At 49.0% G+C, this 24,739-nt stretch overlaps 1 protein-coding gene across 1 annotated transcript; it reads left to right on the top strand.

Moving 5' to 3' along the window:
- Positions 1 to 24,737, top strand: LOC112949153 (protein bassoon-like). The gene is made up of 3 exons (XM_026041534.1): positions 1 to 300; positions 24,368 to 24,465; positions 24,566 to 24,737. Exons 1-3 carry the CDS (start codon positions 1 to 3, stop codon positions 24,735 to 24,737), a joined length of 570 nt encoding a protein of 189 aa, XP_025897319.1.
- The last annotated feature ends 2 nt before the right edge of the window (positions 24,738 to 24,739 follow it).

Below are 24,739 nucleotides of genomic sequence, written 5' to 3'. Positions count from 1 at the left end.
ATGAGGAGCCGCGGGCAGGCCGGCCCGCAGGCCGACGGGCCCCGCAGGACGCTGCAGGTGGACGGCAGGAGCCAGAGAGCGGGACGGTCCCCGTCGGCGTCGCCCGAGCGGGGCAGCACCCCTACCTCACCTTACTCTGTTCCTCAAATCGCCCCGCTTCCGAGCAGCACCCTCTGTCCCATATGCAAGACCACGGAGCTGCTCTCCTCGCCCCATCAGCCAAACTTCAACGCCTGCACGCAGTGTCACAACAAGGTCTGCAACCAGTGTGGATTCAACCCCAACCCGCATCTTACTGAGGTAATGGCTCCTTGTTCTTTGTTGCCTTCCTTCTCCGGCGTGCTCGGTCTCAGCATTGGTGGTGGAATCGCTGTAATGTTAAGTCTTTAAGGAGTAATGAAGGACGTTATCTCTCGTATGAGAAGAGACTGGCTGAGAGGGGATCTGATGAATATGTCTAAGTTCATGAAGGGGGAATGTGGAGAGGAAGGGGCCAAGCTCTTCTCAGTGGTGGCCAGTGACAGGACGAGGAGAAATGGGTGTAAGTTGAAACACAGGAGGTTCCATCTCCAGGTGAGGAGGAGCTTCTTCACTGTGAGGGTGACAGAGCCCTGGCACAGGCTGCCCAGTGTGGTTGTGGAGTCTCCTTCCCTGGAGGTCTTCAAAACCCATCTGGATGCCACCCTCATGCTCTAGGTGTCCGTGCTGGAGCAGGAAGGTTGGACTAGATGATCTCTAGAGGTCCCTTCCAACCTCAACCGTTCTGTGATTCTGTGACATGGTCAGGCTGGTGTTTTGAGGAAGCCTTATGAGTTGATGGAGAAGAGCGTTGAAGGAACGTTGTGCAGTCTGCAAGCTTGGAGTGAATGACTTGGTTGAGGTTAAGGTCCATCTCTGTGGAGGTGCCCTGACGTGGAAGGCCTTGACAGCAGTGGGAGCTGAATGGAGCGTCGGTGTCGAGCGCTTTGGGCTCTGAGTCATCCCAAGGGATTATTTTTTCGCGGTGAATGAATTTCTGGCAGTGCTGGGAACTGATATTTTCTTCAGGCTCGGTGGCAGGAGATAAGTGAGGATAATTGTTTGCAAGATGATTCCTGCTTGTAAAGTGTTTCACTCCAAGTGTCGGATGTGGGATGTGTAAAATACATGCATGAGCTTCCCGGGGGCAGAGCTGACAGCGCTGAGGGCTGCTTGGTGTGTGTGGGATTCCTCAATCACTCGCGCGGGCTCCTCCGCAGCATTTTGCCCTCTGCATGCATGTGAACTACAGGTGCAGAGGAGCAGGCGTGGAAGCATTGTTTGTAGCTATTTTTTTACTTTAATTTTATTTATTGATTGATTTGGCAGTTTCTAAATATTGCTGTTTGAGAGAGACTCCTGATTTACCGTATTTTTATTCTGGAGAAAGGCAAGTTGGGATCATTATGCCTTACTATACCAAGAACATTATAGTAATAAACTAGCTGAGTGTTGCCTTGTATTTACCTCCATGAAAATCATTAATAGATTTCAGATATAAATAAAAGATTATGCTCTTCAGAAGTTGTTAAGTTTCCTTTGCTCAGTAGATTTTTTTTCAGCTTGCAGAAGTTATTAGGATAAACACCCAACATTTTTGTTATGTTCAAAATAAAATAGTTGAGAAGCTAAGCAAGACCACTGATTGTGACTTGGAGGGAAGATTTGGACTTAGAGGTGACGCAGTGGGAATACAAAGCTGAGGGAATTGGTGCTGTCAAAGACTAAGGAACAGCAGTTTTGGAGTAGCCAAGGAAATGTGAGAGGAATATCGCTACCCTGTGCCTTGATGTTGGAAGAACTTGGAGATTTGGAAGAACTGGGAGACTATCCAGTGTTCTTTTTAGTTAGTCATGGGTGCACAGCTCCTGGTGCCGTTTCTAGCTTGTAGGTGCCACAATTTGTGGGCAGGCTCGAGGCAATCTGCAGCAAGAGGCAGGAAACTAGGATGAGTTTGGGAATAGAAGGTAGGTAAAAGCCTTCCTTGGAGGCCAGAATTCAGGTGCAGATAAGGAAAAGCCATGGATCGCTTTTTCTGTTTCACTCGTTAAGTCTTGCTGTTTTTGTTGTTTGGGCCATGTTGAACAACCAACCTGCTGAGAAAACAGCAAGTAGGCACAAATAGTTTCTGATTATCCTATTTATGCTTTTACCCACCAGATAAAACATTCTGGGCGAGATCATGCTAGCACACTTGCCTGTATCTTTCTAACAGATCCTTTTGCTAAAAACTGTGTGGTTTCTTCTTAGCACGTGTGGGTCCTGTTGTCGTTCTTACTTCAATGAACCATTTTGTCTCCTTTAGCACAGTAGCTAAATTTTGTGAATGTGGAGGTTTTTTTGAACATCACGTCCAACTAACTTGACCTAGGACAGAAAAAGACAATTCTCTTGTGCAGAGTTTAGTACGTGTTTCAACAGCAAGCAACCTTCAACACCCTTAGGACTTCTAAGTAGGTCATTGGGGGAGTGGGGGTGGAAAGTAGTTGTCTAATGGAAGTTGGAGGTGTTTGCATCACGCTTTGATGTCGTATATTCTGCAATGAAAATAGCCACGCTTGCTTAAATGTGGCTTTTCTTAGTTATTATGTTTGTTTGTGTTGTGTAGGTAGAATTTGGCTGAAGCAAGCTGGTGGCACTAAGAAAGGGTCACAGGGAGGCAGCTAGGGTCTTTCTATAGTTGTTCCCCTTGCTGGTAGTGCAATGACAGACATTCAAACCTCTGTGACTGTTGGGATAGAGTCATAGAGGCTGAGTCCTGGAGAAAGGAGTTCCCCAGAGACAACCACTCTTCTTGGAAGAAGAAAAGATGTAGTTTTGGCATGTGTGCAATCCAGATAACCATTGAGGCTGCTGAGAGCAGCTTGAAAGGGATATCTCGGCTCAGCCCAGCATTACTGCTTGGGTCCATGTGCTTTTGGGTCAGCGTTGCAGAGTGCTCTATAGCACCGATACTCTATCCTGCACTCTGCCCGCGTGCTCTCCCTAGAGAGCGATAGGATGCCTCATCCAGGAGATGTCATTCAAGCCCCTCTTGAGCAGTGAGCCAGGGTACATCATCCTTGACCTGAAACCCTTCAGTCTGGGTTTATTCCTCCTTTTTGCAGTTTTTTTTTCCTGCTTTGCTGCCTATAACCTCTATCCTCCTGGGCATCTGCTGTTTGCAACTTCCTCGCCGTGATATCTTCTGACTAGCTAGCTGCGAGTTGTGTTTTTCTCAGATGACCACAGGCTTGTAGGAGAAGTCAAGGAATGACCTCCAGAGGTCACCTAGCCCGAACCCTGCTCCGAGCAGAGATTGGACCAGGTCATCCGGTTGTTTATCTAGGCGAGTCTCGGAAGCCTCCAAAGATGGAGCCTACACAATGTCCTGGGGCAACCTGCTCTGCTGCCTGACTGTCCTCATGGGCAGAAAGTTTTTCCTTCCCTCCAATCAATTGGATAAGTCCAGAAGCTGCTGTATTTTGGATGAGATGCCATCCGCGGTTGTCTTCCATTTGTGCTTCCTCCTGAATGTAATTTCGAGCAAATGGTTGACACTTCTGCTTTGTGGTTGTGATAAAGGCGCTTTTCTAACTTCTCCTTCTGCCTCCAAGGTTATTTGGCAGGATTCAGTGATGGTAATCTCAAATTTCATAGAGAAAGAAAACGAGAACTGTGCTTTATGTAGCACATCTTCAGTACAATCTTTGGGAACATCAGAAACTGAGTGCAGTGAGATGGGAACAGCACTACTTGTTTGACGTGATGTATCCACGTGCATTGATTTCTGAGGCCCTCTTGACAGCCCATTTTTGAAAATAAGTTTACATAAGCACGGTGTGTGTGTGTCTGTGAAAATGTATGGGATTAGCAGTCCATCCTGTCACCTAAAAAGCCCCCAGCAGACTTTTTCAGAGGAAAAGTTCAGGAAAAACCTACAGCAACAGTTATGGAATAACCATCCCCTTAGCAAAACATCTTCATTCTATATTTAGGTGATATCTTAGTTCAGAAAAAGGCACATTTCTTTAAGAGAACGTTGTCTTGTATTTCAGTCTTTCTTCACGTGGCTTGATGGTCATTTTGTCTCAACGGCAGCTCCTGACTGAGCCGTGGGCCTCCGTGGTGTCTTCTGGCAGCACGTTCCAGCAGTTGATGGCTTCCTCAGCAAAAACCTCCACTGTCTGGTATTTGGTTCACTATCTAAATATTTCTTTGAATATTTGTTCTGGTTTCTCAAGACCAGTCAAGCAAAACTTCCTCTGTCTGGGTCGTTCAATATTTTAAATGTATCTAACCAGAATCTCTTCCTCTGTTGAGGTCTTTTCCAAGCACTCCCATGGTTTCCCACTTCATTGCGTGGCTCGGGAGTGAGGTTTCTCAGAAGTTTTTTTGGTCATTGCCTTGTTTCTGAAGGTCAACGTTCTTGTTAGAGAAACTTATTTTAAGTAAAGGGAAATTTGGAGCAGGGAGCTATCGTGGCATTTCTAAAGTCTAGGCCTGAAAACAGAAGAAATCCCAAAACGGGGGTAGAGCTGAGTAGTTTACTTCCACCCCTACTTATAAGGGAAGCTTTTGAACAGAAACCTATTATTTTTATTATTATTTTTAAATGCAATAGTGCACTCTTAATGCTCTCGTGGGCTTTTTAATTTCTCGTTAAAACTTTATTTCTGGTTTTCCTGGCTGCTGACTCTGGGCTTCTTTGGGTTTTTGACAGGCTCTTCTCTCAGTCCTCACTAGCGACGCTGCTAGTGAATAGCCGAGCTCCAAGCCAGTACAATAGGTTTAAAAAAATCCTCTTTTTTAGACATCTTTTGCTTTGTAATGGTGCTCCTGTGGCTTTTGACTGATCCAGCAACACACTCATCTGATTGGATTTGCTCCGTTTGCTATAATAAGGGGCAACCTGCTGGCATCTCTTTTTGGTTCCCATTGGGTTTTGAAATGCTGCAGCATATTGCTAATTTCAGAAATTAACTTCTCCTTCAGTTAGTTCTTAATATTCCTTGTTGTCATAGAATCATAGAATGCCGAAGGTTGGAAGGGACCTCAGAGGTCATCTAGTCCAACCCCCCTGCTCACGCAGGGTCACCTAGAGCACGTGGCACAGGGCTGCATCCAAGCGGGTTTTAAAGATCTCCAATGAAGGAGACTCCACAACCTCTCTGGGCAGCCTGTTCCAGTGCTTTGTCACCCTCACAGTGAAGAAATGCTTCCTTAAGTTCCTGTGGAACTTCTGATGCTTCAGTTTGAAGCCATTTCCTCTAGTCCTATCCCTGCCCACCACTGAAAAGAGGCCGCCCCCTCCTCCTCACTGCCTCCCTTGAGGTATTTATACACGCTGATCAGGTCCCCCCTCAGCCTTCTCTTCTCCAGGCTGAACAGGCCCAGCTCTCTCAGCCTTTGCTCACAGGGCAGATGTTCCAGGCCCCTGATCATCCTGGTAGCCCTGCGCTGGACTCTCTCCAGCAGCTCCACATCCCTCTTGTCCTGGGGAGCCCAGAACTGGACGCAGTCTCCAGATGTGGCCTCACCAGGGCTGAGTAGAGGGGGATGATCACTTCCCTTGACCTGCTGGAGACGCTTTTCTTAATGCACCCCAGGATCCTGTTGGCCTTGTTGGCCACCAGGGCACACTGCTGCCTCGTGGTCAACTTGTCGTCCACCATGACACCCAGGTCCCTCTCTGCGGGACTGCTCTCCAGCAAGTCCACCCCTAATCTGTACTGGTGTCCAGGGTTATTCCTCCCCAAGTGCAGGACCTTGCACTTGCCCTGTTGGACCTCATGAGGTTTCTCGCCGCCCAGTCCTCCAGTCTGTCCAGGTCCCTCTGGATGGCAGCACAGCCCTCAGGGCTATCAGCTACTCCACCCAGTTTGGTATCGTCGGCAAACTTGCTGAGGGAGCACTCCAGCCCTTCATCCAGGTCGTTAATGAATAAGTTGAACAGGACCGGACCAAGAACTGACCCCTGTCACGTCTTTAATTCCTTTCCTCCCCATCCCAAAGGATAGAATTTCTTAAATCTGGGCCTCGATTGTAATTGAAGCGTTAGCTTGGCGCAGCATTAAAGGCTGTGCTTTAGCTTGGCCTGAAAGGATGCTGAAAATGTCTGCCTGCTCTAATAGATTTCCTTGGAACCCTTTTGGGTTAATAGAAAATCTGCATTTTCTCTCTTGCTTTTCAATCTATATTTAAACTTGCTCATCAGGTGCAGTGAGGCAGTTTCATGAGTGCTCAAATGCACTCAGTATTTTCTTTTTTTCCTGTTTGAAAGGAATATCTTATCTTTATATCTAATATAAATAAATATGTTCTTCCCCAGATTCCTTTCTCTCCAAAGCCCCTGCTTCTGTCCCCAAGCCATTTTGAGTGCCTTCACCCCCATATGAAACAGCGATAGCATCTGCAGGCAGCCAGCTTAATTAAACTTCACTTCTGATCTCGGCTTCCACTCTTCGAGGAAGATTGAAGAGATACGTCGCATTTTATGCGCTGTGAATATTTGAAAATAATATTAAAAGTGCTCGAGCAAAGCATCCCTGCAATAAAATACGCCTTGCTGTAGTTTTCTTTTTAAATGCGTTAATTAAGGCTGTGTATTTAGTTATGATCTTTCTTTTTTTATGGTTGTGTAGTAAGGGAAAGCTCTCACGTTGCGCTTCTGGTGCGGCTGGGTGGCTTATGAAGGACGTGGAGACCATCTAGGCTCGGCCCTGTAGGCCCCAGGCTCGGCCCTGTAGGCCCCAGGCTCGGCCCTGTAGGCCCCAGGCTCGGCCCTGTAGGCCCCAGGCTCGGCCCTGTAGGCCCCCCACATTCAGCTTTGGCCACGTAACTCACGGTTGGAAACACTGTGAAACATCTCTGCTGTTTTGGGGACATTTTTAAGAGGTGTCAGCAGCTTTAGATAGCAGCTTTTAGTCAACAGAATTGTGGCAAGAAAATTTGGATAAACAAGTGGCATAAAGGAAACGGACTCCGGGGAGGCCAAGGAGTGGAAGGATGTTCACCACAATCGCTCTGGTGGCAGGATTTCTGCCAAAAGAACAGGATTTGCCACCCTTAGAGGCATGGCATCAGTCCAAAACCATCTCCAGCCTAATTTTACCCAGATTAGCAGGGCCTGCGAGCAGAATCCTGTGCATTTATTTACAAAATGATTAAAAATACATAAAGCCCAACTGTCACGTAAACTGTCAAATTCCTCATTCTCACATGCTGCTCTTTCTAGAGCCGATTTGTCATTGGGTTCCTGGGATGAGTTTTGTACCTGGCGTGCTTTTAGGGTCAGAGCTCTTAGTAAGACCTGACGTTGTTGTGACTCATAAAGAAGCCTGAATTTTGGACTTCCAGAGGCTTTGGGTTGATTAGTCACTGTAGTGACCACCAGCTTTGTGAGCCTGGAAGGAAGCCTTTTAGTGAGAATACCAGGGAAATGATCATTTTTTGGTGAAAATGAGGGCCAACAAAGGCTTCAAGCTTAGCTGTCTTTGCTGCTCCCCAGTCACTCAACTTTTGAACATTTACAGGTCTCTAACCACTGCTGTGTAAATGTAGGCAAAATCCCTCTTGACTTCTGCAAGACTGGAATTTTCCCCTGGAGTCTAATATAGGCTGATAGGATTTTTGTGGGAAGTGGTTGGCTATAGGTCTGCTGTGGCTTTATCATTAACTTGTGGGCTCCTGGAGTCATTAAATCAAAGCATGGATGGTTTCTATAATGGATGTGGCTTCAAGCCACATTTTCAGACCAAAAGTATCCCGACGCGTGGCCTGGTTTTTGGTATATGTTATAGCAAAGCTGGACGTTTCTGGTGCTTTGGTTGTAAGGAGAGGCTCCCGGTGAAAGTTGTGGTTCATCCTACTTGACCTGCACACTCTGAAGCAATCAAGCAGCTGAGCACAGGAGTAATGGATGGAGAAAGGTGAATATGAGTTGCTTATAGATAATTAAATATGACTTTGAGAGGTTTAATCTCTCTTGCCTCTGCCCTTTTTAAACAGCCCAAATGGGTCATTCTCCTTATTGATCCTTCATTAAGGAGCAAACCAAGCAAGCACTTTGGAAGACCTGGAACTTCCTCCTGCTTTGAAGTGCTCGGGGTTTTAAGCCACCTTCTAACTACTATGAATTTGTAAGCAGCAGATGATGGACTACAAGACAAGGGAGATCTCAGACCTCCACTGGTGCTGATGGTGCCGGGCAAGCTCTGCGATGCTGCATCAGGCCGAGGAGGCTGGTGGTGACGCCAGGGCTGGTGTCTCCTTTGTCATGAGAATGAAGGTGAGGGAGGAACATCAAACTTAGTTTTGCTTGCTCCGTCTGACCACCAAAACCGACCAAGTTTTATGCCCTCTGCCTTTGGGACCTTATGGGCAGCTGAAAATAGTGCGGTCCCAGTTTCTTGACACCTTCTCTTCAGGTCCTTTTATATATTGATAAGGTCTTCTTTCAGACGTGGGCCAACCAGGCCCAGTGCTCTCAGCCTGCCCTTGTGGGAGCAATGCTCCTGTTCCATTTTCAATGAATGAAAATACATATATATTGCTTTTATAAAAAGAAAATGTTGATATCAACCTTAAACGTATTGCCCCAGTGTGTATTCCTGCACGTTACCTCTTGCTCATCGTTGCTCTTCAAGTCTTGGTCCCCTTATCTCTGGACCACATAGATCCCCATCCCCATTGCATCCTGCATCTGCAGTACACCAGGGAAGGAGGCTTCTGGTGTCGCTTTTAATTTAATTTCTGCCGTGTCTTTTAAAACGGAACAATTAGCACTGAATAAAGAAGCCAACGTGGGGCTAGAGAATAGTGCGTTTTACTTGTACTTGCTAAAGCTTTCTAAATATAAACATCTCGCCTGCGTCTTCAGCCGCTGCCGCAGCCCAAGCGGGGCTTCTCGGAGCTGTCTGCACCGATAAGGCAGATTTGCCTCTTTGATAGATTGCAATTAAGTTAGAGACAGCAAAAAAAAAGAAAAGCTTATGAGTAATTTTAACCATTCCTTGCTGTACGGTGCCTTTTCCTTAGGATGATTCAAGTAATGAAAACTTCGCTTGGAGAGATTTAAAGAAAAAAGTCCAAAATAGCTTGGCTAAATGATTCCCAGTGACTAATGCAACTTGGTGTTACTCATGGCTCTCTTCAGGCTGGCTGAGAGAGATGGTTGCGAATCCACTGCGTTCGGGGTGCGATGAATCGAGGTGGCCAGGACCCATCTACAGGACATCAAGGTTCGTGGTGACACGCCGGCTTCTTAGGAGTCGACGTCCTGCGTGAGGAGAAGTAATAAGGACAACTGGGAGGGAAGATTAATGCCTCTGTGAGAGGAGGAGAAGCAGTTGGCTTTGGCCTTTTGCTTGATAAATATCAAGCGCAGCGGGGCGCGCGCTGCACCACGATAATGCTCCGTTTTCCTTCCTTGGTGCGTTCCGTTGCAGCAAGCTGGTTGCTGGGATGATAGCTGGTTGCTCCGGAGTGTTCGCCTGGTTTTGCTGTGTTAGTATTAAGAAGAAAGAAGCACCGGCTGGGGAACCCATGTTCTTTATTCGCCGAGCTTTCCAAAGAGAAAAGCGAGTCGGATAATGGGGTAACTGCTGCCGAGCTCAAAAATCCATCCAATTTTGCAGGAAAAATCAGGAGTTGTGTATTTTTTTCTCCCTTTTTGCATTTTCACCAATCAGTTCTCAGCTGTAGTTAAGCGAGTTCCACTCTTTTCTGTATCCCCTGTGCCCTTGGTCCCCTCCATGGCAGGAGGTGGCTTGGGAGGGAAGCGTGAGGGCTCCTGGTCCTCCAAAAGACAAAATTATCCTCCCTTCTTGGCCGAACGGGGCAAGCTGCATGCGCAGCTTGGCTAATAAAACGCTGCCGTGGAAGGAGACACAACAATGTGGCTCTCTTTTTTTACCACCCAGGATCAAGTCTTCCAAGGTTTGTCTCCTTCGTGGAGATATTGATGTTGGGCAGCAGCGGTTCCGTCCCAGCGGCGTCTCTCCTGCCCTGAACTTGAGCTCAATCGAAGTGGCTGTTATTTATAGAGCTCTCTGGGCTCTTATCACCAAAAATCCACCTTGCTCTTCCGAGCAGAGCTCCTTCCTAAGCTGCTCTTTTGTCTTTTGCTCAGCCCTTGTCGCGTTGAGGCACCCAGAGGCAGAAAGGGGATTGTTTTTCTTTTTTGATCAAGTGTGACAAACTGGAGAATATCCGAAGAATATCCGAAACTTCTGGAAATGGAGCTGTGAATAGGGCAAGTTATTTGTGAGCATCAGCAGAGCGGTTGGTGCCTACCGAGGCTTCCTCAGGCTTTTAATTCAAGCTCAGGCAACCTCGCGACTGGATCTCGAACTTGTGTTTTTAGGTTGCTCCTCATCCCAGAGCCGTAACGTGCAGATCTGCTCCCAGGCTGCACTTGTGAGGGATGTGGTGCTAATTGAACTATGAAAAGGGGTTATTTGAGCTTTGATTGAAGTGCCCTTTAATCTAGACTGGAAAACCTTTTGATCAAGGACTGCCAAAGGGGGGATTTTTCCTTTCTGGGGTTGGTTTGCAGCGTAAACGTACGGCGCTGTTGGCTGGACTTTCTTCCCTGGATGAAATCAAAGGGAGGTTGTTGGAGTAGCTCAATATTGAAAACAGGAGAGCAAAATGTGGCCTTAACGAGGTGGGGCTTGGTTATGTAGCAGCTCTGTGGAATTAAATGTGGAATTAAATGCGTTGCAAAGGGAGCTGGGCTAGATCCTTGCTGCCAGGACACAGCTCTTGCTTGCACAGCCCTCTAGTTGGGAGTCTCCGCAGAAGAGCCCTTAGACATCTGTGGTGGGCAAGACGGGCACGTGGCTTTAGGCTTTACATCAAGCAAGTTTTGGTGTCCCCCTACCTACAGCCTCTCCCGTCCCCTTCCCGAGAAACGTGGCACACAGAATTCCTGTCGCACGGAAATAGAAGCACGGGCAGGCTCAGATGCTGAGCGGTGTCTGGAGCCTTCTGAATCATCCAGCATCCTTATCAGCGCCCTCCAGGCAGCGTTTGCATCAGCCGCAGCCCGGGCCCCGTGTCGGAGTCGGCGGCGACGTTGGGTCCGTTTAATTGTCATTTGCAAGCAGCTCGGGGAAGCAGTGTCCCCAAAGAGCAGAGGAGCTCGTCACTGTGCAAGGAACGCGGGTGCTGCAAGCTCTCCATGCTGGGAAACCTTTTAAGGACATAAGGATATAGGTTTGCACGTATAGTTTTCCCTGCTGGGGAGGCAGGGGTGCTGCTAAGCTTGGCTCTAGCTAGGGAGCAGTGCCCTGGTTTTATTCTCATCTTTTTTGCCTCTCTGTGCGGTTGCTTGGAGTGAAGCGAGCACCCCAAAATCCGAGCCCCTAGGTGAGGGGAAGAGCTGCAGGCCCTGAGCTGCTGAAAGGGATGTCCAAAGGTTGGAGTCCTTGTAGCTTTGGAGGTGTAGAGCTTCCCCAAAACCAGCTGAATCGCAGCCCTTGAGCACACGAGTGTTTGCTCAGGCTGTACAATCAGATGTCCTGGGTCTTACTTGCCTTGGAGACGTCCTGTGCTTCTGGCCTGGTGCTACCACCATTTCCATGTGGGAAAGTCTTGAACGTGGATAATGCACAGGTCTAGGGGGAAGACCTGGATTAAACCTGAGTGGGCTGTAATTTTATTACCTGGTGGCCCTGAGGAAGAGTTTTGCTACTGTAACTGCTGGATTGCTCTGAAATAACAAGGATGTTGCAGAGAGGTGTCCTGAGCTCTGCAGGATCTGCCTGCCTCTGGTTGCCCACCATGAGCAGAGCCCATCCTTGTCACCATGCAGCCTGACAAGCCTGCAGAAAAGCAAATATCCTTCTCTTTTTTGGTAGAGCACAGCATGCCAATGCAAGGCCAAGTGGGATGGCTCAGACAAGAGGCCCATGAGGTCCAGGATCCCACCTCTCACCACAGCTGGTAGGAGATGCTTGCAGAAAAGCTCAAGTCTGGGGCACCATTTCAGCTCCCTGAGATCATCCACCTAGATGACTGATCCCACAAAGGAAAGTCTGGTACCTGATTTGGGCCTGCGAGCTTCCCTCTGGAGTGGGATGCCAACAGGTCATGTACCCTTGAGTGATCCATCAGATCCAACTAGGCTGTTCTAGTCCTCAGCAACTTCCCCAAAGGGACTTTGGCAGACTAGGGAATGAGCCCTGATGGCTTTTTGGAGTCCCCAGTGAGTATTTAGTGCTGGGCCAGGCCAGCTAATGCCCTGAAATTGGTTTTACAAACTCTACCTTCTGTTCTGACCTGCCATATTAATTTTCCAGATGATACGATTGTGGCTTTCAAATTGGAGAGCTCTGAAAAATATCTCACTGCCCAGGCATGCTGCTGCTGCCATCTGCCTTTGAGCTGCTGCTGGGATCTCGTTACTCGCTTTCAGGAGCTCATCATTATTGTAGAGTTGAGTTAGGAAGGGGGAAAAAAAGCACGGCCTTCTGAAATACTGCTTTGGAAAACAAATTGTAGGTGCCAAGTTCTAAAAGAGCTCAGAGGAACATGCTGAGAAATGGTTTATGCTGATGCTGGAAGTCATGGTTTCTAGAGGTCTGCACCAAAAAGTTGGGGGGTCTACTGGTTTTGAGGGAGATGTAATTTGGAGGGCTCTAAAGAGTTCTGTCTCAGCAGCTCATCCATCACTTAGGTCTCTCTGATTTAAGTTGTTTCCTGGTTGCAGTGGTTGAGGCTCTGCAGCTCCCACAGTTCAACTGAAGAGGTTGGTACAAAACCCTTTAAAAGGAGCCTGGAGACCTCTCCAGGAGAGCACCCCTGGGTGAGGGCTCCAAAAGCTCTGACTGCTTTTGTTCTCTTGCCTTGAAAAAAATACTTTGTACATCCTGAGATCCCTTGATGGGACACAGTGTTGTCCCAAGAGCTGGGAATTGAACCCCAGTTGCCTAAACCTGAGGGCATCATGGCAAGATCGATTGTTCCTCCCCTAAAATGACGTTTGGAGCTTGTATCAGGCCCAAGCGTGATGAAACCAGCCCAGATTATACTGTTTGCTGCTCTTTCAATCTCTTGTGTGACAAAGTCATAGGGTTTCCAGAGCTTTATTTACCCATCCAGCCAAACGCATTCTTCTGCTGGACCAGCAGCCAGCGAGGACTTGGACCTGGCTCGTAGCCCCTGTGCTCATCACTTCAAGAGTACGTATGGGCATCCCTAGCTTGAGTAAAAAGCGTTTTTACAGGAATTGTGCTCCTGGTAAGACCTGCACGGCCGAGAGACTTGCACAGGGTGGTTGCCCCAAGTTGGCCATGGCGCCTCTCGGTGCTTCCAGGAGAAACACACAACTCGCTGGTGAGAGAAGCTTCGTTGCTTTCTCTCGGTCTGACAAGTTAATTTGAGCTTTTGTTAAATCCTCTCTAATCTGAACTCTGGCACGTGTTCTGCGGGATTTATATTGGATTGTATAAAAGCTGAATTTTTTTAATCTGTGTCCCAGCCTGGCTCTCCTTAGGATCAGGGCTAAATGGAGGGATTCCAAACTCCTTAATTTGACCCTCGAGGCAGTATCGCTGTCTCATATTTGGAGAAGGGGCGGCAAAAGGATTTGCCTCATCTTTTGAGATAGCAGAGTCCTATTCCCCTTGGAAAATGGTGTCTTTTCTCTGGGGGAGCAGCATGGAGAGCGGCCTTGCCGCTTCTTGATGTGCGGCCTAGTTGCTCTGCTGCCCTCTGAGCCCTCTGCTGTGGTGATGTGAGCAGGTTCTCTCTTGGTGGGGTCTTGGGGCTCTGACCTTGCTCAAGGGAACAACGTGGCTTGTATTTCTGGGATTTATGGCTCCATAATTCCCCGAGAAGGCTTCAAGGTTGCTTCCAGGCGTTGACATACACCACCATCTCAAAGACGTTCCCGTTTCAGCCTTTCCTTCACAATCACCAGCACTAGGAACTTCAATTTAAGGTGAGGTTTTAGATTCTGATATAATTCCAGGATTATGTCAAACAGACTCTCTGCATGCCTGCTATTAATGAAGCAAGAGTTTTCAGGTGATCCTCCTCTGCCTGGGTTTTGGATCTGGATGCAAGGAACAGTCATGGGTGGTGGGTGTCTTCTCCCATCCCTCCACCCCTGTATATTAAATGGAAGACTGCCAAACCCTGACACCTCCACTCCCATCTGGGAGCCTTGCACAAAAACAAGCCAGGCCTTATATTTTCAAGCACAGACAACAGTTGAGGACACATTGGTCCATTTTCTTTTTTAACCTGTAAGTTGTAAGAACATCTTGGACACATTGCTTTCCAAGATGATTCTCCAGGCCCTCCATCAGGAGGGTGCCAGAAAGGTCCCCTATTTGGGAAAGCTCCTATTTTTCCTTGGTTGTTCATGGCTGGAAGAAGAGGCCACCTTTCCCATAGTAGGAGCCTTTCTCATTAAGGGTGGGCAGCTTCACCAGGTGTAGTGATTCAAGTCACCATGGCAATAGTGCCTTTAAACCAGAGAGCAGAAACAGTGATTTTTATTTTGCTTTGTTGCTTTGTGGATTTTTGCGTTTTTTTTTTTTGAGAAAAAGGTGATTTGTAATTAAGCATCTCCTCCTTAAAGGATGCATAATATCCAGTGAAGAGTTGTGTGGCTTTACAGGTTTCTCTTGAAATCCGTTGTTGTTAGAAATAAGACATTTCTTGCTTCCTGCAGGATGGCTACTTGTTGCTTGTAAGCTCTGTCAAAGTACATTTGGATGCAAGTAGCAATTCCTTTACAAAAAAAACATGTTCTAGCTAACATATTAAATAAAATGGGTGTGGAATGACTAGACAAAATGTTTCTGATGGTCATGGTCTTCATGCCAAGCTGGCACACGGAGCCCAGGGAAGATGGAGAGTGGGGATTTTTGCTGTATGAACATGAACAGTCACCTATGGATGTGGTAGGACACCCTCCCACAGCATGGGTGGGAGCTGATGGGCACGTTTTGCCCTAGATGCCAAGCTGTGCTCTTCAAAGCGGCTGCCTTGACTAGGGAAATCAGCCGTAGGGGTTTTCTTGGAGAAACTGCTCTTCAGGGGATCCTGCGGTGTTGAGCCCCTGGGATTTCCTGCGGGTGACCTGGCAAAGCAGCCCTGATTTTCACTACCCAACCTTCTGCATCGTTGTGGGTCGCTGGAACTGTGAGGTGGCACCTGATCCTCCGACCAGCAGGGAAATCGACTGCCCGCCTGTTTTACTGGGACAATGTTCACACTACTCCTCATTTCTCCTGAAGTCACTGGCTTGGGACAGTCTTGTGACCGGGCTCTCCATTGTGGTATTAGGATCACCAGACCTCCTGGACGCTTTCCAGGTGCAACCCTCCATCTCTGGGACCTTCTCTGCTTTATCGTGGTAGACAGATCCCTTTCTTCCTCCCAGCACTTCTCCTTTCCCCCATCTCTTCATGAGCTTCTGAATGCCATCATCCAAGATAATCCCTCCAGAGCTCTCTGCTTCACTGCACTGTATCCTGTTCTGCTTTTATGCAGCTTTTAAGCTTCAGCATGATCATCTGATGAAGCTCTTAGAGAAACCTACCTTGGTGCAGACAGCAAATAAAAGGGAGTGAGTACTGTAACCCTTTCTTCCCAGGTGCACCTCCTAACTTTGTGCCCGTTTGGCTCCATATTTGTCACATTGAGTGATGTGACAACCTGAGCCAGGTGGAACCTGTTTGAGTGATTTCAGGCAAGATCAGACCTGCCATGGCCAGTCAACACTGTTGCTTCTTTAGTCAACTGCCTGGTTATGGCTGGACTCTTGCACAAAATCATCCCCTAACGGGCCAAAGTTGCTTCAAGACAGTGCTCATGAAGTGAAGATGCTTGAGGCTGCTCAATTTTATATCATAATTAATCCTCATTCCTCCCACCTCTTTTCTCCATCTCCTTGCCCTTCCCTCTCCCCGCCACTACACACACATAGACCTGGTCACAATTTGCCCAGAGCTTCTGTGGCTTCTTGGTTGCTCGGGGAGACCATGGGAGGTTCAGTGCTTACTCGTGCTCTGTAGTTTCCCCAAGGGCACCTCCATTTGTTGAGCAGAGCACTTGTAATGGACAGGGTAGACCTAAAGCACACGCATCAAGTCCCCCTGTTAATAGTTGGAGCCTTTCCTGCAGTGCAGAAGATGCTGCATCGTTTTTTTCAACCAACCAAGTAGGAAAGAGGTGATAAGGTAGTAGAAAAGCTGCTTTTATACCTGAAAATTGGTATGAAGGTTCATTAAGACACACACTTTCAGCTGTGAACACGCTTGTGAAGTGCACTAGGGGCTTCGGGCAGAAGTGCAGAACCCTCTGCACTTACTTTGTGCATTTTTGTTCCAGACCAGCTTTCAGGCATGCAGAGAAGAGTAATTCCCCAGGTAACTCATGACATGATCATGGCAACTTCAAGGTATCTCCACATCATCAGGTGCCTCCAAACCTGCCTGCTCTTTCTATGCTGGAACCATCGATTCCCATTGATTTGTGCTCCATTCATTGTGTGGCCAGCTAGATCCTAAATTATTCATGGCAAGGGAGCTTATCATGTTTATCTGGAATAATTGAGCAATTAAATCTGCTTAGGCATGTAAAAAAGATGGAATGACTTGTCTCTCTTTAGGCCTTTAAGTTCTGCGCAAGCCTTTTATTACATATTTAATCCAGAATAAAGAAAACAGGAGCAAATATATTCTGCTTTGCTGCGTTGGTTCACTCTGGTTTGTTTTCACTTAGGAAACTTGCTTGTTCTAACTGGTTCCCCCATAAATAGGGAGTGAAGCAGAGCAGTTGAGATGTTATTTGCCTCCTTTAGCCCAGAGAAAAGGGGCCCTGTGCCTCTCAAAATACTTGTGATTATTTGAACTCCGTGTTGGTTTTGTTGTTTTTACGCGTGTAGATCTGTGAGGAGGATGAGGAGGAGGGTCTACGTGTGCTCAGGGTACGTCAAGAGGGTGTTGAAGGCCAAGCTGGTGGCAGTATGATTGAAGGACCTGCAAGTGCTCTGGCTGCACTTGCAGAGGGTGGTTTCTTTTTCTCCTGGTTACCCAAACAACCCCTACAAAAGTGGGTGTTTTGGCAGCTGGATTTACAAATCCCATTAATGCCAGGACTCCTGGAGAGTGGAGAACCCAAAGCTGGACTGGACCCACGTATATTTGTGGTTAAGGGGTGGTTAGGTGCCCATAGCAGGTTACTGACCTCTTGGAAAGGATGCTCGAGTTCCATGTTGGGCTGTTAAAAATGAGCAACAATGAATTAATGACTGGTGATAAAAATATATGTGGCCAAAAAAACAGCATTTATAAGAGAATGATGATATTCCTGAGCAGCAGCCCCTTGCCTGGCCCTAGGCTCTCTGAAAAGTGAATTTTCCTGGGTTAGGGTCTGAGATGGGTCGTATTGTGCTGGAGATGTGCATGCAGATCATGTAGGTAGGTGACAGTCGTGTCAAGGACTTGCTAGGGTGGAGGTGAAGCTTGGCAGACCCCATCCCTTTCAAGAGAGTGCTCTTGTCCCTGCTTTCTCAAGGCTGCTTACGAGAGAGGATGCAGCTTTCCTGAAGTCTGCAGAGACTGAAGTATTTGGGTTATTTTTTTGGCCCTGTGCGTGGGCAGGAGCTCTACTAACCAAGGTAGTTGGCCACACCTTCAGTTGTGATGTGTCCCTCAAGGATAGGTCTTGCTGAAGGACCTGTGGTTGGATGGTTGGAGAAGGCAACGTGGCCTGGGAAGGCCCACCTAGTGCTGAGCTTCAGCTAGAAGCAGAAATCCTGCTTGGCCCTGGAAAGCTTTGCCCACGTAGCATCTCCTGAGCCTCCCTACCTGCTAGGGGAGATGTCAGCTGGGGCCACCTATGCTCTTTATTTTATTACAGCTCCCGTGTCTTAGGGCGCTGCTGTATTTCGTAGCCGATTTACCCCCCACCGACCCTTACCACGTGGAGAAACCCAACGACCTCACGTGTTTCTTCTGCTTCGGGCCCGGGGGGCCGCTGAATGGAAGCACTTTTGAGCCCTGGTGATCCTCGGTGCCCGCCAGCCTCCCCGCTGCTGTTTTAGTTCTGCAGAAGACAAAGAGTAAGTTACCAGCCCCGGAGGCGCCGGGTTCCTCCGGATGCCTCTCCGTGAGATGGCTCGGAGCGGAGTACGGCAACACAAAAGGCAGAGGATTCTGCTTGTTTTTCCTCTTGATGGAAAAATCCTCCCATCCAAGCGGTGCAGGACGTGGAGCAGGGGGAAGCTGGGAGCAGTACTCACAGCACGGCTCCAAAAACCTCCAAAAAAAAAAAAATCAAATAACAATAAAGAACAGGGGTGAGCGTTCCCTGACCAAGCACCGAGGAGAGCATCCCCCTTGAGCCATCGGCATGTCCAAACCTTTCACGCGTTCCCGGCCGCGCAGCACGGAAGCTGTGTGAACAGGAGCCGGCGAGGCAGCAAATTGCACGAGAAACGGGCCCTAATGAGCTGGAAGGACTTGTCCCTTCGCCCGGGGCTGGCTTGCCTGTTTAGCTGGGTGACAGCTTGTTTTGCTGGGGAGGCCTGCGCTCCGCGAGGAGGTCGGTTGAGCGGCACCTTGGCAGAGCGCGACGCTAGCTCTGGCCTGAAGAAGGTTTCCTGCCACCAATTAATTTTCCCGGGTCAGCAAGGGCACGTAGGGAAGGTCAGAAATGGGCTCTTTTTTTTTCCAGGGATGTAGTCAATGTGCTGGCGTTTCTAGCAGCGCAAGATCTTACGGAGCAAGCGCCGTCCTGAGCGTAATGGCAGAGCAAGGTTAGTAGCCAAGATGTCCAGTGTGTGTTGGGCCTGTTCAGCTTGGAGAAGAGAAGGCTGAGAGGGGATCTCATTAACATGTATAAATACATGAAGGGAGATGGTAGGGAGGAGGAGGCCAAGCTCTTCTCAGTGGTGGCCAGTGATAGGACAAGGGGCAATGGGTGCAAGCTGAAACACAGGAGGTTCCATCTCCACTTGAGGAGGAACTTCTTCACGGTGAGGGTGACAGAGCAGTGGAACAGGCTGCCCAGGGAGGTTGTGGAGTCTCCTTCTCTTGAGGTCTTCAAAACCCACCTGGATGCCGCCCTGTGCCACATGCTCTGGGTGTCCCTGCTGGAGCAGGAAGGTTGGACTAGGTGATCTCTAGAGGTCCCTTCCAACCTTAAAGATTCTGTGATTTGTTTAATCTTTGGGTTGGTGAGGGCATTATATGGGGAAAGAGCATCTGCACAGCGAGGTAGGGAAGCTGGAGAGAGGCAACCAGGATCCTCTTTCAAATCCAGAGGGTCTGCGCGGCCTCTTGAGTGTTAATCATGATGCGTGAGGTCTCCCTCGCCGGAGAAGCGGCCCTTTCCCTGCAGGTAAACGTTGTGGGCTTGCTCCCGAGCTCCCTTACATAACTGCACGCTGGAAATACCACGGCAAACGTTGCCTTGAGTATCAGTGACGGGGATAAACGCGTTCCCTCTGCTGCTTGCTCTTCTAGGTGCCCAAGATCTAAGCAGTTTTTGTGACTCCCGGTGGCTGTAAAAGCAGTAGGAGACAGTGGACGCAAGGAGCTGGGGGACAAACACGTGAGAGCCACAATTTGCACTAGGAATGTTCTGCTGGTTTAGGAGCACTAGCAAGCAGCACAGATTTATGTAAGGGGAAGTGCTGAAGGAGTGACTAACAGGATGAAATGGCACTGTCTTGTTCCGCCAGTCGGTTTTGGGGACAAACGCAGCATTCCCATCTGTTGTTTGCAGTGCTGAAGAGGAGTTTTGGGGGGTTTGTTCCTCTTGCTAGCCGGCACACGTTGATTATTTTCTGGCAAGCATTAGCAGCACGATTACTGACGATTTAATGGCTTCGCCTCCCGGGCAGAGGAGCAAAGGACGTGGTTTTTGTTTGTGTTGAGATGCTCGAAGAGAAAGATAAGCATCAGGTGGCCTTTTTCAGAAGTGCCTCAGAGACTAATCCTCTTGTCAGTCAAGTGCCAAAATCCTTTTAATTGTGCCGTCCCTCTGGCGCGTTTGGCTTCTTGTGTAACCGTGCTTTAGATGTTGACCGGGGAGTTGCAGCCCACGCTGCCTCCGCGCTCGCAGCCTCCTGTTCTCCATCTGGAGCGAGCGGAGCCTCCCTTGCCGAGGACACTGAGGAAGGGGAGCAGAGCTGGCGCGTGTGACCATGGTCACGCCAGAGCTCTTCGACCCTGGCCCGCTCGTGGTCCCGAGATGCCAATGCAGATCCCAAGGTGCCCAAGAGACCTGACCTCCTCGTAGCATCCGTACTCCTTCATGCACGTTCCTCCTCTTCCCTCCCCTCCAAGTGGGACCTTTACGGACACGCTACTCACCACCTTCCATGGGATATTTTCCAGACCTCTTAGGTATTTTGCACGCAAACTATGTGGGAATTCTGCTGATTCATCCCCCAGTCCAGGGGCCTGTTTTCCTGCCATGACCTTTTTGGTGGATCTGGCCTTGTCGCAGGGAGAGGTTAATAATTCTCCTCAAAAGCAGTCAAAGTCCTTCAGGACAGCCTGGCTGCTGTTTATTCCACCAGGCTGTCTGAGATGGTCCGGCTTTGGCCGTGTTCAACCCCAGGCCTTCATGAGGGGCCTGACAGAGCCTTGGCACGGGCTGCCCAGAGAGGCTGTGGAGTCTCCTTCTCTGGAGATCTTCCAAACCCGCCTGGACGTAACCTGTGCCACCTCCTCTGGGTGACCCTGTGTGTGCTAAGGGGTTGGACTAGATGGTTCTCTCAGAGGCCAACCAGGAAGAGGTGGAGGAGCCCTAGGAACTACCCATTTCTCCCTCATTCCCAAAGCCAGGGAGCGTTAGAGTAACTTGGAAGCTTCCTAACCCCAAGGAGCTGCCTCTGGTACTTCCCTCCAAGGCCTTTTTAAATAGGTGGGGAAGATCAGGGACATCCTAAGGATCTTCGTGGAGTGGGGATGAGCCTAGACATGGAGCGTGGTTCGTGCATTGGGTGTTGCGTGGGGCCGGGGCGGCGCTCGGTGCTGTCAGTATCATATTAAATACTTTAAAAAAAACCCTCCATAGTTCAAATTTTCGGAGCTTGTAAGATCAGTGCAGGTATAAATCACCCCATATATGAAAGACCAGCAGCCCTACCTCAGTATAGGCTTCTACTGAGCCCAACAGCATGTCTCTGATTTTTTTAATGGTTGGAAACATCTGCTGTTAAAAACGATGCTTAATATATTTGGCTTCCACTGGCAGTCGTTAGTTCTTTTTATGCCTTTTTTCCTGCCTGATTAAGAACCTTTTAGTGCCTAATATTGTTTCCTCGGCATGCGCTTCTATAGCGTAATCAAGTCGCTTCTTAATCCCCTTTTTGATAAGCTAAAAAGACGGGCTGCTCTCATTTTCTCATTTCAGACGTTCTCTCCGTTCCTAGAGTCACTTTTGTGCGTCCCATCAACATCACCTTCGCTATTTCATTAATCTTCTAGAAATATCAATATCAAAGCAGCTAATGATTCCGAAACGAGCCTCTCGGTGTAGAAGGAGGAGGCTGAACCACCTCCTTCCTCCTACCATCAGCTTCAGGCTCTCCAAGAGCCATTCAGCTCATCCACTTTTCATATTTTATAACTTTTTTGAGGGAAAAAAAAAAAAATCAAAGCTTGGCATTACTAGGTCAAAGCTTCTTCTTGGACATCAAATATATTGCGAATATCAAATGTGCTGCCTTAGCAAAGAAAAAAAAATCAGTTTTGCTTGCTGCTGTCACCTATTTTTTCCCCTACAATCACATTGACTGACACATCCGCCCGCCCTTCGGCTCCTTCCTCGCTGCTACGGTGTCATCTTTCCGTCTTGATGTCCATCTCGCGGCCCCGTCCAGGCCGTGTTGTGGCCTCCTTGGGTATTCAGGCCAGAAAAACTCTTCCAACCTCATAAAATTTCCCTGAGATTGCTTGGAAATGAATGTCAGCCCGGAACAGTTTCCTTCGCTCTTGTAGAGCTCTTGGATGCCAGATGATTTGGATGTGTCAAATATAAATATCCCCAGTGGATAATTGCTGGATAATCCCCTCGGCTGCTAATAGTTGGAAATGCTTCGTCCTCATTGTGGCTGCTGGTTTGCTGCTTGACAGACGTTCAGCCATGGCCATCATAGTGTCTTCTCATTAACAGCTTTGTCTCCATTGAGTAATGAACCGTGTCCTTGCTAGGACGGCAGTTGCCCTCAATACACTCGACAAATCCCTTCTCCCACCCCAGCACTTGCCTGATTCTTCCCAAACTTCCTTCTCCTGCATTTTATGCGCTTTGTGGTTTCTCAATTACCTCAGGGATTATTTGGCCTACAGAACCAAGTGGTCGCTGTTGGTTTTGTGCTTCTGCTTGAGCCCTTCCTTCTGCAGAGGACCCTGCCCATGACCCTTCCTCGCTTGGTCCTAGTCGTAGCCCATCGTTTGCCTCCCAGTTTGACTTGCCATCTAGTCTTAGTCTTGCAAGACTAAGACTATTCAAGAGTGCTGAAATAAACACACGACTGCATATGCAGGGTTCGCAACAGACCATTGGAGAGAGCAGTTCTGTGCTCCTCCATCCTTAGAAGAGTTTGACAGCGATTTTGTCATTGCAGTGACATTTATTTTGCTTGCTACCCAAACTCTTGCATGTATAAGCAGTATATAAGACAAGTTATCACTCTTGGATGGATAAGCAGTGGATAAGACAACTTATCTTTTCGTAACTTTACATATTTTCCCTCAAATTCTGTGCTGTTTTCCACGTGTCTACCCCTTGTGTGGTTGGTCTTGAAGGAGCTGTGTTCAGAGCAAAGTGATGCAAGTGCCCAAATAATCCCCTGCTTCATTTAGTTTGGTGTCTTAGCCGGTATTCCTCCAAATCCAGGCTTCCAGGGAGCTGGTAAGCAATGATTCCCATCAGGATTTGATATTGCCTCCCTTTCCTTCCTTGTGGGAGAAGGAGAAGCTGGCCAGGCACTTGGATAATCCCCCCCAAGCTTGCATTTCGGGGAGGGCCACAACATGGCAAATCTGCAGCAGGGAAAAGGTTTGCTGAGAACCAACAGCAAGTCTTTCTCCTCAAGACCAGTAGATGGTCAAGGGCGATTAATTGAGTTTCCTTAGCGTGCGATTGGGTTATGTGGAGTTGGGTAGGTTGGAAGTTCATCCAAGAGGGTAGCAATGAGCTGCTCTTCTTGAGAACAAGCTAAAGCCTGGCCTGGGCTCTGATAAATGAAGACTGTACCGATGTAGATAGGGGTGTGGGACGTGTCCCCAACGCCTGGAGGGTGCTGTGACCGTCCCCTAGCCAATATCTCCTCGCTCGTCACCAAGACGAGTGGAAGAGAAGCTGGATACAAATAATAAGGAATAAGATGCTGTGGGAAGAGCTCCCTTCCCCAATTTCCATCCAGCCGGAGGGTCTTAAAGTACAGCTAAGAGGATTATGCCGAGAGGGAAGATTTGCATTTCTTAGATGCTGGAGAACTTTGCGGGCAGAGAAAAAACCTGAACGGAAAGGATTGGTTCTCCCTTAATCGGCGCTGATGGGGATGGGGCGCGGAGCTGGCGGCATTTCGGGAGCTGCTCTCCCAAAATAGGAGGGTGAGAAGAAATTCCAGAGCTTTTTAATGCTGAAAAAAGGAATTTGAAATAATAAAAAAGAATTGTCTGCCTTTGGTTTGTGGCTCAGGCTAGCGAGAGCAAGACCGGGAGAAATTATGGCATCTAATAAACCGCAATAGCATCAGCGAGGCAAATAGGAAATAGTTTGGAAAGGCTTGGAGAAAGGGTGATGTGGTGCAGAGCCGCTGAGGAGGAGCCGAGCTGCTCTTCGCTTAGCTCCGAGGGGGATATTGAAGAAGTGCCTGGTGGGGACAGCTCTGACGGCCTTCTTTAAAGAGGCCCGATAGCCCAAACCGTGGCTTTTAAGCCCTTTCGAGGTGAGTGTTGAGGCCCTCCGCTTTGGGGAATATTCCGGTGCTTTTGGCCCCGTAGCACTTGTCCTGGAGGACCCTTCTGCAGGCAGTCTCTGCTCTAGGTTAACATTTGCAGGGCTGCTGAGCACCCCAGGGATGCCTCCTAGCCGGAGGCTCCCGCCTGGCCTCTGTTAATTACCTTAATTCAGCCATTAGCGCGCGTGGGGAGCGTCTCCCGAGGGAGAAGCCTTTCACTGAGCGCCGGAGTTTCCCTGTGCATCCGGCGCCTCCTTTCCAGAGCGAAAACTAACCTTTCTTTCCCTCCCTGTCTCTCATCAGCACCTTGCCCGCCCGGCAAATACAGCCGAGGGAAAAAGGCTGTGTTTTCCCTTGGTTTTCCCTTGGGAATGGTGGTCTTTGGTGGCCCCTGGCTCAGTGCCCGCTCTCTGTGTCTTGCAGGTGAAGGAGTGGCTCTGCCTCAACTGCCAGATGCAGCGCGCGCTGGGCATGGACATGACCACGGCGCCGCGCTCCAAAAGCCAGCAGCAGCTCCACGCGCCGGTGCCGGGCGCCGCGGGCCCGGAGCAGCCCCCGGAGCCGCCCAGGGCGCCCGCCGCTGCGCCCCACGGCGGCCCCCCCAAACCTGCCGCCCCTCAGGAAGCGGGGAGGTCGTCCCCTCAGCACCAACAAGCCAAGCCTTCCTCCTCGGAGCAGAGAAAGACTGCGGGCGAGTCGCCGGCAAGAGCCGCGGCGCCGGCGCCCGGGCCGCAAGAACAAGCCCAGGAGGGTCTCACGGGGAAGCTCTTTGGCTTCGGAGCTTCCCTCTTGACC

This window comes from Nothoprocta perdicaria, unplaced genomic scaffold (genome assembly GCF_003342845.1).
Source record: "Nothoprocta perdicaria isolate Ctin4 unplaced genomic scaffold, notPer1 scaffold_287, whole genome shotgun sequence".
NCBI classification, from domain to species: domain Eukaryota; kingdom Metazoa; phylum Chordata; class Aves; order Tinamiformes; family Tinamidae; genus Nothoprocta; species Nothoprocta perdicaria.
Note: the sequence above shows the minus strand (reverse complement) of the source record. Positions and strands in the feature narration are given on the sequence as shown.